Source organism: Eurypyga helias, unplaced genomic scaffold, assembly GCF_000690775.1.
Source record: "Eurypyga helias isolate BGI_N326 unplaced genomic scaffold, ASM69077v1 scaffold13356, whole genome shotgun sequence".
Taxonomy (NCBI): domain Eukaryota; kingdom Metazoa; phylum Chordata; class Aves; order Eurypygiformes; family Eurypygidae; genus Eurypyga; species Eurypyga helias.
Window position 1 is genome coordinate 25,075 of NW_010256268.1, and position 15,479 is coordinate 40,553.

A 15,479-nucleotide genomic window follows, 5' to 3' on the forward strand; every position below is an offset into this window, starting at 1 on the left:
TGGCAAGGGTGTTGGACTAGATGATCTCTACAGGTCCCTTGCAACCCCTACCCCTCTGTGAATCTCTGAGCATTCTCTGTAAGGGAAACTAAAAAACCTCCAGTTTTCTCCCCCTTCCTCACTACCACATAATGACTAAATCTTTCCCAAAAGCTGTAAAACCTTGTATTAAATGAGGTATCTGATCCCTTAGGCAACCTCTCCAACCCCTTCCCTATCTTAGGAGATCTGACTAAAACAAAGCAGAGCTGCTCTTTCAATGGAAGAATACTGCAACAGACCCTGCCAACAGGCTCTGGTAGGCCCTAAAGTTCTCCAGAACCATGTTTATTGTATTTTAGGTGACAACTAAGTTTCAGTTGATGCTGGGTCTGGAAGAATCTAGCTCTGCTCTACGGGCTCATGGTCATCCACTTGCTCTTCTCTTTCTAGATTGACAGCATGCAGGCTCTGCTTCACTGCCCCAGCGTGTTGGTGTGTGTCGGCCGGGAGCCATTCAAACCTGTGTCGATGGAGAATTTGAGGAAACACTCGGTGGAGAAGCTGCCTGACCTGGCTCCCCGTTCCAACAGCAACAATGTCAATGAAAACAATGAAAGTAAGAAAAACTCTGGGGCATATTGCACAGTCATCTCCAGGCCTGTGTTCCACAACATGGAGATTACAGGCACCTATTGTACTGCCCCAACGTGCAGATTTCTTGTGCAAAATGTACTTCCCTCTCTCTGCCTCCCAGGCCTTTCCATCCTCCCCTTCTTTTTCTCTGGTTTCCTTCTAGGATTTCCTCCCTACACCCTCCAGTCTTTCTTTTACATGGTCTCTGTGTCTGGCTGACTTCCCTTCCTCTTTCATATCTCTGTGTCTCCTTTTCCTTCCAGAACTCCCTCCTTTCCTGTGTCTGCCTCCAGGACTCCCCAAACCCTTGAGATTTCCCACGAATCCTCTATCCCCTTGTCTGTCTGTCATATAATGCCTGCCCTTCTGCATTTGCCTGCATCAGAGGTTGCCCTGGTTTTGTCAGCAGGAGACTCAGTTTCTCCTGCAGGTTACAGCTGCAGTGTAGCCCTTTGGGAACCAAGCACATTTTTATAGAATGGTCATGTGCAGGAAGGAGCACATTATGGGTTATTTAAGATGATATTTCTTAGGCACTTCATCATGAGTTATCTAAGGTCGCAGGTAATTAAACCAGCCACCCTCAGTAACCTATGGAGAGAAACTTCTCATTGCAGAGGGCAGTTCATATCACCTACACAAGGGATTTGTTTTAGGGTGAAATGAAGCATGCTCTGGATGTGCTCCTGTTTCTCTCCATTATCAATACCAGGAGTCAGGAAAGATTTGTTCATGCATTGACAAATAGTTGTAGAAACTTAAGGAGAGAGACATCCCACACTCACTGTCTGAGACATAAAAAACTGGAGGAAGCAGTGGGAATAAGCTGAAGCTTTGTCCATCAAGAGGTTGAGCAAATATATCAGTTCAAATGCATAAGGATGGTTAGATAGAAGCCATTCCATGTGTTAATGATCTTGGTTGTGTGCTCCTAGTTCAACACTTCCTTCCTAAAATGCCCTACATTCAGCTGCATATCCATATGCCTGCAGAGGCATATGGTTATCTAGATATATAAAAGTAAGCTTTGAACAAACGTATGTATTAGAAGCAAGATAGATGCATCTCTTGCAAGACAGCACAACAGCAACACTCTGCTTGAAAGGAAGGGTCTAGGACTTCAATAAATATATGCAGACCACTGCACTGGGCCATAGAGATGTGCTTCAGATTACAATTCTTAAAATTCCCTTACTATCGCTGATACACACTATACTCTGTAACTACCTCTACTCCCCTTTGTAACTATCCCCAGCTTACCATTCCTTCTCAGTTTGTTCTTTATCTTTTAATAAGCATTAGAATTATTCATAGTGGCACATCCCTGCAGGGACCGAGTGCTGCTCTGGTCTACCCAACCACACCTGGGTTTCCCGGCATGTGAGTGGAAAAGTGGATGATACACAACAAATGTGTGACACTTGACTGCTAACTGAGGAAGAGGGGCACTTCTCTGTGTATTTTTCCCTGAATGAGTGAGAAGGAAAACTTATACAGTTGAAGAAAGATATATTTGCAATGTGAAAAAATACAGAAACATTGAGACCAAATTGCTTCGTGTATATTATGTATATATATATGTGTATATATGTTCTTCCTGATATACACATAATACAACTAAAAAAGTGTTTGTGTTTCAATTTAAGTTTAGAAAAATACTGAAGTTAAGTTATAGAAAATTTTAACACAGACTATTCATTCAAAATTTAATATTTATGGCCATCAGTTAGTCAAAGTCAAATTTTCAAATTATGTAAACCTGCATAGTCTTAGATTTAATGGAATAATATCAGTATTCACAGGCCTGAGGGTTTGATCTATATATTTTCTGTCATCTTTATATGAGTTAACATTTGTCTCCATCCTTCTTTTCTTTACCTATGTCAAACTCCAGTGAACTTTGGACTGAAAGCCAAAAAAAGTGTTATCCATCCACGGTCATCATCAAGCAATAGGTCAATGAGATTTTCTTTATCATCAGAAAAGTCTTATCCTAATGGCCTCGCTGCCTCACCAGATAATGGCGCACCTTTCTCAAACAGTTGCTCGCATCCAAAACCTGGGGACCTGGTCCATTCCTTGGTCAATGACGACATAGAAAAACGGGTACATGTGAACAAGGATGGTAGCCTGTCTGTTGAGATGAAAGTTCGTTTTCGCTTGCTAAATGACGAGACTTTGCAATGGTCCACCCAGATCAAAAAGTCCAACCTGATGAACCAGATGCCTTGTGAGGAGTCAGGCGTAGAGGAGGACAGTGGAGTAGATCCCATACAGAAAATGAATCCCGAAGCCAGCTCAGAGGCAGATGAGTCTTTATATCCCTGTGATATTGATTCTTACATGTCAAAACTTGAGGAATCAGAGTGTGATGAAGCTCATTGTCATAGCTGTTGCAAGAAACACCAGGACTATGACATCTGGAAAAATCCCATGCACACATCTCAGAGGGAAGAGCCTAGTGTACGAAGCACTTGGCACACACGGTCATCATGCTCCAGCACATCTTCCCGGAGGAGAGTAGTTCACAAAAAAATGGCTTCTGTGGATAGCCTCCACACCACATCCAGTGAGGAATTCTCTGAGCACATTGTGCAAGAATCCTCGTCCTACTCAGAGACGATAGAGAACCGAGTGGCATATCGATCCATTAAAAAGTGTATGTGCCGAAGTAATTTGTCTACAGGTGTTTCCAATGGAGAAGACCAGCAAGAATACACTCGGACAAGCACGAGCAATAGTCAGAGACGTTCATCCTTGGGTTTAATGTCACATTCAAGCTGTGAAAACAATCTGGATACTCAAGACACCCCTGAAGACTATGAGGCCAACAAAACCAATTCACAAAATGAGGATGAAAATTGTTTTGAAGTTTCCTCTGTGAAGTGCTTAAAGGATGATGTGGAAGAGGTTGAAAGCAGCAGAGTTGGAAGTGTCATGTCAAGGTCATCGCTGCAGTCCAGACAGAGCAAGAAGAACGTATGTGAGGAAACAAGTAGTGTGGGTAGGAGCATGTCCTCCTCCAGCCTTCAGAAGGCAAATCAAGAGGACACCAGGTGTTCCACTCCTGCCAACAGTGTGCACAGCAAGTCTAGTAACTGTACTACACCAAGAGCAAAGAGTGAACGGGAAGACCACTCTGATGACAATCCAGTGGTCTCTTCCTTCTCCAGTGAGTCCTGCCCTAAGAAAGAGACTGAAGAGGTTGAAGCAGACCAAGAAGAAAATGAAATCAATGACGTCAGCTCAGTGTCAGCAAAAACGAAGCCCAGCCAATCAGTTAGAAATGAGAGCAGTGAAGGTGAACGGTGCTCTATACAAGGAACCCCCCATTCCAGGGCTAGTGATCGGAATAGCAAGAGAAGTGACAGTGATGAGATGGTTCCGTGCAATGCCTCTTGTTCCTCCAGAGGATCCAGAAAGAGCAAACACAGCCATATTCATTTGGATGCACAGTCTGAAATGTCTGTGTCTTCACTTGAATCCACTCTGAATAAAAAGAAAAATTCCCTACATGCGGATGATCGGAGATCATGCAGCAGGGCATCTAATTACTCCAAAAGCTCATGTGAAATTCAGAAAAAATCTATTGGAGACCCCATGTCTCATAAGTCAGAATCTTTTCACTCAAACATTTCATCTACTAGTGAAGCAGAGGCAATTGCAGGTTTGACTGAGGAGAAAAGCTTGAAAAGTACCTCCAACGGCTACAGTGAATCCTCAAAAGGCTCAAAGAAGAGAAGCCATAGAGAAGAAAAGAGCAAGCCATCATCCCTCTGCTCAAGTGTTTCAAGCCCTAATGGAAAAGCTGGAGAGGCTCATTCCAAGATGAATTCAGAGACCCCTTCTTCAAGACATGGTAGTATAAGTGAAAGTGTGTGTTCAAAAGGTGACATCTCGGCTGAGGCTGGGATTAGGAATGGAAATTCTGCAAGTGTTTCTTCAAGAGTCTCTTCAAAGTCAGAAGTAAAAGAGAAATGTATGTTGACACAGGTATCCCAGGAAAGCGACAGTAGGTGTTCACAATCTAACATATCTGAATCTTCAAAATCAAAGCAGATAAAAACTAGAAATCTTCGTGTGAAGATGTCAAACTCCAGCCAAGCATCATTTTCTGAGACTTTGTCAATATGTAGCATACATCGCCCTGTCCCACCAAAAGGGAAACCAAACGGCAAAAAATTCATGTCAACCAGATTGAAAAATTACTCTATTAGCAGCATAGGTACTGAGTCAGTGCTGACCACAGGAAAAGAGCAGAAAGAAGTTCCAGATTCCTCCAAAGCAACTTCCTATGGGTCTAAATCAGTTGCAACTGAAGTAAATGATCAAAAGAATAATGAGGTTGATGACCCTTGCAGCAGAGAAGTGGTGGAAGAGTTAGAAGGCACAGCTATGCAGGAGGAAGGGAATGATTTAATGCCATCTACTCTACCAAATACATCTCCAGAAGAAGTTGTGCAAGAATGGTTAAGTAAAATCCCTTCAGAAACATTGCTTATGAAATATGAAATGGAGGATGATGGAGAAGAGGAATGTGTAGAGGCGACCACTGAGGTATCATACTGTACAAATGCTGAGGAAACCTCAGGGGATGAAAAAGCTGAGAAAAAGAATGTGGAGGAGGCTGAAAATGAGGCAAAGGATGAAGTGGAAAAAGAGACAGCAGAAGGCACTACTGTTAATGAAGAGGCTGAAGAATGTGTGAATCAGGAACAAATCTCTGAAGCTGTGTCCGAAGATGGCAAGGCAGACCAGGCAGAATGCAGCCAGTCGGTTACATCCAGTCAAAATAACAACAGAAGAGACCTGCCAACCTCTGTCCAGACTTCTGTCCAGATCATGAAGGCCTTGCTCAGTTCAAAACATGAAACAAAATTTGATCGATCAAACAGTTTGCCTGAAGTGTCCCCCACCATGGGGAGAAAGCTGAGTAACTCTGCCAACATTCTGATTACTTGTCTTGCCGGTCTCCAACTCCTTGATGATGAGTCGGAAGATCCATCAGATAAATCAAAACGTTTGAATAAGTCAAGGTACATGGAGCTGTTAAATATTTTTCAAGCCTTGTGGTTTGGATGCACAGCTGAAAAAAGTGGTCCAAGTTCAGGTCAAGAGGCAAGTGAGCAGGCAAAGACATCCTCTGGGTTTAAAGCCCTAAAATCTGTAGATAATGACTTCACTCCCATGTCCTCCTCTGGGGTTGATGTTAGCAGTGGTTCCGATGGCTCAGGAGAAGAGAGTGCAGCTGGTGCCAGGGAATCTACTTTAGTGGCACAGAAAACTGCTGAATGCAAATCAGCTGGACAAGCGGAAAATGTAGAGACCGAAACTGAACTGAGTGAGGCTGAGGAGCAAAGTAAAGAGAAAGAACAGTCATCCCGACCTTCGACAGCCTGCTCAAAATCAAAAGGTGAGGGAAAAGTACAGTCTAGTAGAGGGAACTCTCTAATTCAGGAGGCAGAAGAGAATAAGGAGGATCAGTGCAGTAACTGTGAAAGTGGTCAGGAGGAAGGGAGAGAAAATGAAAACAAAGAAAACAGCAGATTAGCTGAAAATGGAGAACAAGAAGAAGCTGAAGCTGTGAATGATGAAATTCCAGAAAAAAATCTCGAAGAGAAAGCTGAACAGCTGGCCACTACTGATGATACAAATGTCAATGATGTTGAAGGTGGGACAGAATTGAAAGCTGATTTAGAAGAGCACCTTGAAAAAGAGTCTCCAAATGACCCAGAGCCTAAAGTTGATAGAGCCACCAGTGCAGGTGCATTCCTTGTCCAGCAAAACTCAGTGGATCCAGATCCAACCTGGGTCCTGAAACTGCTCAAGAAAATTGAGAAGGAGTTTATGGCTCATTATGTCAGTGCCATGAATGAGTTCAAAATCAGGTGGAACCTGCAGAACAACGAGCAGATGGATGAAATGATACTGGAGCTGAAGGAGGAAGTGAGTAAAAGGATACAAAAAAGCATAGAGAAGGAGCTGAGGAAGATCAAATCCAGAGCTGGGAAGAAGACACCAAGACCTCCGGATGAACCACTCAAGCGCGAGTCAACACTCCAAACCGAGCAGAGAAGACGGCGATTACAGACTATGCATAAAAAGTCACTCTTCAGTGACAAGAACGGAACCCAGAGCAGGCTAGAGAACACGTCAGACTTATCATTTGATGTAAACTCAGATACAGCATTTAGTGCAGCTTTTGAGGCCAGTATTAGTAAACAAACAAGTGAGGAGGAATACTGCCCATGTGACTCTTGTGTGAAGAAAAAAATGGCTTCCAAGCCCATAAGAAACCCAGTGGTGGCCACCAATGCCCCAGTCATGAAAGCATTTGATTTACAGCAAATCCTGAGGTTGAAGAAAAATGATAATGAGGAAGCCTGTGTGTCAGAAGCAGCTCAGGACATCAAAACAAGTCCCAGCAGTTCTGTGAAAGAAGCAGCAGAAAACGGCAATCAAGATGAGGAGAATGATGAGGGTGAACTTCAGCCAAGTGAAACAGAAGTGGAGGCTAATGAAGAAAAGGAGCCAGAATCAAATGAAGTGGGCAACTCAACATTGGAGGGAGATGGAGAAGGACCTGAAATATCAGAAAGTCAAAACTCAGAGATGGGGGATGAGGCTAAAGATGAAGAAACCAAAGAAGAAGAAAAGGAAGAAGCAGAAGTGGAAGAAGAAATGAAAGAGAGAGAAGAAGAGGAAGAAAAAGAGGAGGACGAAGAGAAACAGGAAGAAGAAATTACAAAGGCAGAAGAAGAGGAGGAAACAAAAGAGGAGTCAGAAGGTGAAACAAAAGAGAAAGAAGATGAGGAATTAAAAGAGGAAGCAGAAGAAGAAACAAAGGAGGAAGAGGAAATAAAAGAGGAGGAAGATAAGGAGGAGGAGGAGGAAGAGGAAGCGAAGGAACAGGAAGAAACAAAAGAGGAGGAGGAGGGGGAAGAGGAAGTGAAGGAGGAGGAGGAAGAAACAAAAGAAGAGGAGGAAGAGGAGGAAACAAAAGAGAAGGAGGAGGAAGAAACAAAAGAGGAAGAGGAGGAGGAAGTGAAGGAGGAGGAGGAAGAAACAAAAGAGGAGGAAGAAGAAACAAAAGAGGAGGAGGAAGAAACAAAAGAGGAGGAAGAAGAAACAAAAGAGGAGGAGGAAGAAACAAAAGAGGAGGAAGAAGAAACAAAAGAGGAGGAGGAAGAAACAAAAGAGGAGGAGGAAGAAACAAAAGAGGAGGAAGAAGAAACAAAAGAGGAGGAAGACGAAACAAAAGAGGAGGAAGAAGAAACAAAGGAGGAGGAAGCAGAAACAAAAGAGGAGGAAGATGAAACAAAAGAGGAGGAAGAAGAAACAAAGGATGAGGAAGCAGAAACAAAAGAGGAAGAGGAAAAAGTGCAAGAAGAGGAAGAAGTAACAAAAGAGGATGAGGAAGCAAAAGAAGATGAGGAAGAAACAAAACAAGAGGAGGAGGAAGTGGAAGAAGAAGAGGAAAACCCAAAAGAGGAGGAGGAAGAAGCAAAAGAGGAAGAAGAGGGAGCAGAAGATGAAGCAGAAACAAAGGAAAAGGAGGACGAAGCAAACAAAGAAGAGGAAGAACAAGAAGAAGAAACTCAAAATGAAGAGCAGGAAGCTGAAGAGAATTCCAAAGCTGAAGATGAAGCTGACAATGAAGCTGAAGAAGCAGAGGAGCCAGAAGATGAAGACATCGGGGCTGATGATGAGGAGGAGACATCTGAATGCAGAGATGCTGATGGCTGTGGAACTGACAACAATCCTGAAGGAGATGCTGCAGAAGAAAGTGAGGAAGCTGAGCAGGATGGAGCTGAGGCAGTGGAAGATGAAAATCCAGAGTCAGGAGGTAAGGCATGTTCAGCTGAGGAGGAAAACAACAGTGAAGGAGGTGACCCTAACAAGGACAAAGGCAACAAGAAGATTTCTGAGAAAACCTCAAAGGCCAAAAGCAAAAAATCCAGCAAACGGCTAGAGACTCTGAACAAAGCAGCCGCCTTTTCTTGCTATTCTTCCATGGGAAACTTCTCACAGCAGTCCCAAAAGGGGTCTGAAGACGAAGGTGAAGAAGAATGCACTGATGACAACAACCCCATGAACAACAAGCCGAATGGAGAAGTTCAAAGTGATGAGAGCAGCAAGCCCTCACAGATGTATCCCGACAGCGAGGAAGAAGATGACGACAAAGCGTCTTCATGCACTGATCCTTTAGGAGATGAGGACCAGGCAGATGCTGAAGGTGCAGATCCAAAGGAGGCTGAACATACTGATGAAGTTCAGGCTTCTAAAAAGAAAGAAGACTCTAATGAGATTGACCAGGATGACCTGGACTTCTAGAACTGCTTAAAAAACTGCTTTTTTCTTTCTTTCTTCCTTTCTTTATTTTTTAAAGTATATTTTCATTACATATTACAGTACGTCCAGTGAGTTGAGCCATCATAACTGGCTTTTCTTCCGAGTAAAATGTGGTAAACTTGATCTTGAATCCTGTGAGTAACGTTGCAATTACCTGCCCTCATTTCTAGAGGGCTAGTAAGCTCATTAATATTTAGTGGTTTCAATAGAAAAATGGTTTGGGAAAAGGAAAGGCTGTTTTGTGTGTGATACCTTCTTGTTCCCACTCCTTAAGCCATGCTGTTTGCTGCTTGAGTGATCTGTGGCTCTGCTAGGCATCATCTCTGAGTGACTTCAGGATGCCTTTTGTCTGTTGTATGCCATTTTCTTGGAAAGATTGCCAATCCACAGAAACATGACAAAATCTGGATTCATTGCCAAAGTCTGGTCAGAGCCCACAGAGATGTACATTCATTTTCCAGCCCTACCCTCCCCTACCCTACCCTACCCTACCCTACCACTTCTGTACCCAGAAAAGGGGTCTGACCTATCAAAGTCTTTCCCCAGTGTCTCTATTTTTCTTTAGTAGAGGGTGAGATCTTTCTCACTTCACTGGAAATCCTCAACACCCAGAAAGGCCATTCCAGTAGATCCCTCCTCTTCCAGACCACCAGTCTGTTTGTACTGTGCCCATCACTGTACTATGTAATGATGTAGCAGTAGATAATGAGGAACAGTTAGTTCACCTGCCAGGTACCTGAGAAGTGATGGAAGGCAATATTGACCAAGTTAGAAATGGTTGAAGTTCAATTCCTTGTGATTACTTATGCCAAGGATGGTATCTAAGCACTTTATGAACATCTGGGATCCCTCAGACAGTTTCGTACGAGGCCCTGTTCTGAAGCTAATAGGATTTGCAATTGCTCAGTGCCTCACCCTTGCAGACAACCAGTAATATTTAAACTAATTTTACCTTTAACATGGAAAAGGTTTGGTCAATTGTGCTGCAGCAAACAACTGGAAGAGGCTCAAGCATTTACAGGAGAGGTTGGACTTTACATATCACAATAGAACTGCAAACTTCATTTAACCACTATTTTCTACCAGATTATGTATTTTTCCCCTGGGGGAATATATATATTTCTCAATAAATGTCCAATTAATGCCGGGAGAAGTCTGACTATGCCTCAGCTGCATACATGTGTATACCTCTTTGGGAAATATACCTCTTTGGGAAACAGTCCTTTTTATCAATAATTTGGAGGGAGAATAAACCAGCAAAAAACTAAGAGAGGGTAGAAGCAAAATACCTTAAAGTTTGTAAAGGTGTATGCAGACATATTGAAATAATGAATATTCAAAATCAAATAATTAATATTGTTATAATTTTGAGAAATAATTTTCCAAATTCAAAGCCAATCAATTGATTTCCAGAGATAAGTCAAATTCAGAACTAGGTTCAGCTCCAGATGTGGATACTTAATTTTAGGTGTTTGAGAAATAGGAGTCTATGTGGAGCAGCCAGTGGAGAGCAAGATCTCAGCTGTGCTGCCCTCACAAAGGCTTACAGTTCCATCTCAAGACAACCACACCATCTTCAAGACACAGAAGTTAACAGAGATCTGGGCCTTCTCAGGAAAAAAAAAAAAGGCAACCCCATTTTTCAGCCTCATGTGGATGTCTTGGGTTTCCTAGGACATCTCAGGTGGGACTACATCTCAGGATGCAACTCAGTTGAACCCTGAACCTATCTCAGAGTCTGATGTCTTGTCTGGTAGGTCTCAGTTCCATGTTTTCTCTGTGGACATTTCCAGACCTAAGATTATTAGCTTTCAGACAACTTTGGGTCTATGTAGTTGTTTAAACACAGATGTTTAGTGACAGCTAGAGGGCCCAGGAAATCCAGTATCACACCCCAGTGTTGGTCTGAAGCAGTGCAGATCTCCTGTAGGTCCAGAGCCATATCACAAGCTCCTTGTAAATGTCAGGGCTGTGCCAGAGCATTTCAAACTGAATCATAGAATCCACCCCTAATGGTGTAAACAAATCCCACTTTAAGAAACTACAAGGTAAAAACTAAGTGTTAAAACTCAATTGGCTTTGAAGTACAGGAAAACTTACACTCTTCTGACACAGCAATACTTATGCATTTTCTAATATCTCAGTATTGCACTAAACCAGGTTAATTCCCACATCTAGAGGACATGATGGACACCATACCTGCTCCAAGGGCCAATCCTGTAGCTTCTGTATCATTAAAGCTCCCTTTAGGTTCAAACAAAAACTGTTGTGCGTGAGCTCAGTGCTGGGCTTTGCACATAAATGGATGTTGCTTGTATGAGCCGGACTTGATTGCAAATGCCTTCAGGCACCCACCATTCACAACAGACTTAGTAGTACTGCTGAATCCTCCTTGTCTAGACCTATGCTCGTGGCTAAAGACAGCACCCACAGAGCATTAGTGATCCCTCTGGCAATTACCGTCTGGGTCAGAAAGAAGAAGCGCTGCTGCAGGGCAATTTTCCCCTTCTGTAGCGATCTCCCATGACATCAATATTCTGACTCTGTATTAAACCTTTCCAAGGTTTCCACAAGTCAGTTCAAAACTACTTTATAAGGTGTCCAGAGTGAGAAAATGTCAAAAATAGAGTTACATCCATTGCTTTATAATTAAGGGAAAGGCACGAAAGAGAAAGTTACTGGATTCATACTGCTAACTCTAGGCATTTGCATCAGGTGTTTTGTCCTGGGTTCTCCAAGCAATATGAAGAGACAAGATCTCCCAACAATTAATGTGACACAGGACTGTCACCTGGAGTGGTGAAGCCTGTGCACTGGTGCATCCTAACCCAGGCACTTGGAGCAAATGTTTGAATTCAAGCAATGACCTATCCCTGCAACTTGGAAGTTGGCCAGGTACCACCAGGCTGCTTGGTTCAAAACCCAGCTGAGGGACGCTGGGTGAAGGCTGCAGCACCTTTGTTCACTGGTGGTTGTTAGGGAGCTATTTCAGATGCCAGGGAATGTGTTGTCAGTCACTGCAGGAGAACAGCTGGCACAGCACAGCTGCTCAGCAGCCCTGGGCTGTGTGTCTCTCCACGTTGGCAGGGACTGGCACCTACAGTCACGTGTAGAAGCATTTTGTTTCATAGGGTCAATGTGAAATGTCTCCTTTCTGATGCATTAATTCTTGCAGGATTCAGAAATGCACTGAGCTGGGTAGTCCCAGCTCTGATCTTGGCACTAGACATGCACTGGAAGTGGTGACTTCCACTTCCAGGTGGAAGGTGACTTCCACTTCCAGGTGACTTCCACTTCCACAGGTGGTCATTCACTTCACTTTAAACATTCTGGGGAGAACGTCTCCCTCTGAGCCCACCATCCAGACTTCCATTAAAACCAGAGGGGAGAGAGAGGCAAAGAGGAGTGTGATCCATCAGCTGCAGACAGCTACGTTAGGAGGGGACGAGTTACACTCTCAGCTGGCCTGTTTCTCTCTGCAGAGTGCACAGGGAGTCTAGACAAGTTGCTCAGTTGGAGATGTATCATGTGGGAAGAGCTGATCCCAGCGCAGCTACCCAAAAGCACCTTACAGTGCTTATGGCGGTGACTTGCAGACTGCCAGGCAGCAGCTCAAGCCAGTCATCCCATGCAAGTTTAAAAAATGTTTGTTGGCTCTAAGATCACGCTCTCTGCTCTTGCTAAAAGCCACTGCCGGAACTTAATGGGTTAGTGAAAAGGCAAACATTTCCCAGGATTTCTCCTCCAGCTGCTGACTGTTCATTTTAAAGCTGCTTGTGCATAGTCAACATCACACCCCATCTGTGTTTAGTCAGTGTTTGCTGCTCGCAGCACCAGTGAAATCAAATAAGACACAAAATGCATCACCAGACTATGAAAACTGAAATCACTGCAGTCCCCTCACCACATAAGACCTGTCCCCCTCACGTATCACCAGACCATGAAAACCTAAATCACTGCAGTCCCCCCACTTTATCATATAAGTGATAAACCTAAATCACTTATATGCCCCCCACATAAGACCTGTCCCCCTCACGTCTGTGTTTGTCACCTTCTGTGTTGGGCACTGTCACGCGTGTGCCTGTCCTCATCGGGGCAGTGTGGGCTCTGCACCGGCATGGCCTGCTCACAAAAAGCCCCACACAGAAGGGACAGATGTTGCCGAAGTAGGTATTTCTCCATCAGTTCTGTGTTTGTCACCTTCTGTGTTTGGGCAGTGTCACGCGTGTGCCTGTCCTCGTCGGGGCAGCGTGGGCTCTGCACCGGCATGGCCTGCTCACAAAAAGCCCCACACAGAAGGGACAGATGTTGCCGAAGTAGGTATTTCTCCATCAGTCTCTCCCAGGATCACCCAGAGCACCCGTGAACGAAGCACGCAGCTGAGAAGGATCCCTCGCAATTACATCTCTCACACTTGCACTGCTTCCAAAGTTTACATTTCCCCGTGGCTGGTATGACTCACACGCGTGTTTGGTCTTGTAGCTTCCCTCTCCCTCTCGTCGCACGGGAACACACGTTACCAGCCAGCTCCCGAGCTGTCACGTTCATACGGGCTGGAAAGATGCTGCTTGTCACCACCTGGAGAGGATTACAGCTGGTGTCTTTCAGCAGAGCTGAGGAGGAGGAGGGAGGAGCGGCGGCGTGAGACTTGCACAGCTGTACAGCGTGTTTGGCTGTGCATCTCTACGCCTTTTGGGTGTTTTGCTTTCTTTTTGGTTTTTGTTTTATGTTTTTGGGGTTTTTTTTTATCAGCCAGACAAATTGCTTCTTGATCTATGTTGGTTTTGTTTGCTTGTTTGTTTTTTAAATAGGAAATATTCAGTGAAAGATGATGGAGAGCATGGTGAAAACGAAAGTGTAAACCACTGAAATAAAAGAAATTTGCTTTCTAAAGCTGAGGCCTTCACAACTGTGTGCAAGCAGACACTCTTCTCACTAACGGAGGGCAACAGTCCTCCTTTCCTGGTGGGTCCTTGCTGACCTAGCACTGTATTTATCTCCAGTCACTTGAAATCCCAACTGCCTACAGGAAGGGGTGGTTTGTTGTTATTTCTGGACCTCAGGCTCCTTCAGTAGACTTTGTTCTGGGGGGCAGGGACAGTTTCCAAGCCGGCTCTGTGCGTGTCCTACAGGCTTCCTCTTTTCTTGAATTGGAAAATGGAGAAATTGCACTTGGTGGCTCCTTGGCAAGTAGCAGGAATAAGTGCTCCTCAACACAGGGTTAGGAATGGGATAGGAAAACTCAAATCCATGCACACATCAAACTCCAGAATCAAACTTTCAGGAGCTGCAGTGTTTTTCTCCAGAAGTGCAGCACTTCCCTGCAGCAAGACAGAACTTGAGGGTAAATCCATCAATCCCATTACTCTTCCAGAGAAGTACATCTTCTTGGATGCAGGAGGAGTGGGCTGTGGTTAGGACATGGGATAAGGACTACAGAACATTGCTCTAAACTGTTGCAGTGGGTGTTTGATATGACCACTCTTCACATCCTCACATCCTTGGCGGTAGTAGTCCCTACAGTTTGCCCTTCTCCCAGTTGGATACCTTGAGCATATGGAAGATCAAGAGCTGGGAAAGGGTATCTAAGGTCCGCAACAAACACATGCTAACTGAACTGGGGCTGTGGGATCACCCTGCATCTCTTCTGCTGGAGCTTTCCCACTTTTGATGAATAATATTCCCAGAGTCAGGAAGAGATGCAGGACATGAACATGAAAGCTGAACATGAGCCGGCTGTGTGCGCTGGCAGCCCAGAAAGCCAACCGTATCCTGGGCTGGATCAGGAGAAGTGTGGCCAGCAGGGCAAGGAAGGGGTTTCTGCCCCTGTACTCTGCTCTGGTGAGACCCCACCTGGAGTGCTGCGTCCAGCTGTGGAGCCCTCAACATCAGAAGGATATTGACCACTTGGAGCGAGTCCAGAGGAGGCCACGGAGATGATCAGAGGGCTGGAGCCCCTCTGCCATGGGGACAGGCTGAGAGAATTGGGCTTGTTCAGCCTGGAGAAGAGGATGCTCCAGGGAGACCTTATTGCAGCCTTCCAGTGCCTGGGGAAGGTTACAAGGAAGCTGGGGGGGGACTTTTTACAAGGGCCTGTAGTGACAGGACAAGGGGTAATGGGTTTAAATTGAAAGTGGGGAGGTTTAGATTAGATATCAGGAAGTTGTTCTTCCCAGAGAGGGTGGGGAGGCACTGGGACAGGTTGCCCAGAGAAGCTGTGGATGCCCCATCCCTGGAAGTGTCCAAGGCCAGGCTGGATGAGGCTTGGAGCAACCTGGTCTAGTGGAAGGTGTCCCTGCCCATGGCAGGGGGTTGGAACTAGATGATCTTTAAGGTCCCTTCCAACCGAAACAATTCTGTGATTCTAGGACATACTCAGCAGAGAAGGGGGTTCAGATTCTGGGCTTCTGAATGGTGAATTATTCAACCTTTTGTATCCCAGAGAAGTGCCAGACACCATGACACCTTCTGAGCTGTGTCCATCCAATACAGTCATTCTGGGAAGTGACACA

The 15,479-nt window shown here is 44.7% G+C and overlaps 1 protein-coding gene across 1 annotated transcript in view; it reads left to right on the forward strand.

The window, feature by feature from the left end:
* The window catches only part of RP1L1 (retinitis pigmentosa 1-like 1), a 28,281-nt gene extending 19,332 nt beyond the window's left edge, over window positions 1–8,949 (forward strand). The window contains exons 2-6 of the mRNA XM_010153625.1: window positions 433–598; window positions 2,597–7,278; window positions 7,462–7,518; window positions 8,050–8,127; window positions 8,230–8,949. Of these exons, the coding sequence (XP_010151927.1) occupies window positions 433–598; window positions 2,597–7,278; window positions 7,462–7,518; window positions 8,050–8,127; window positions 8,230–8,949 (5,703 nt within the window). The remainder of the gene's footprint in view (window positions 1–432; window positions 599–2,596; window positions 7,279–7,461; window positions 7,519–8,049; window positions 8,128–8,229) is intronic.
* The last annotated feature ends 6,530 nt before the right edge of the window (window positions 8,950–15,479 follow it).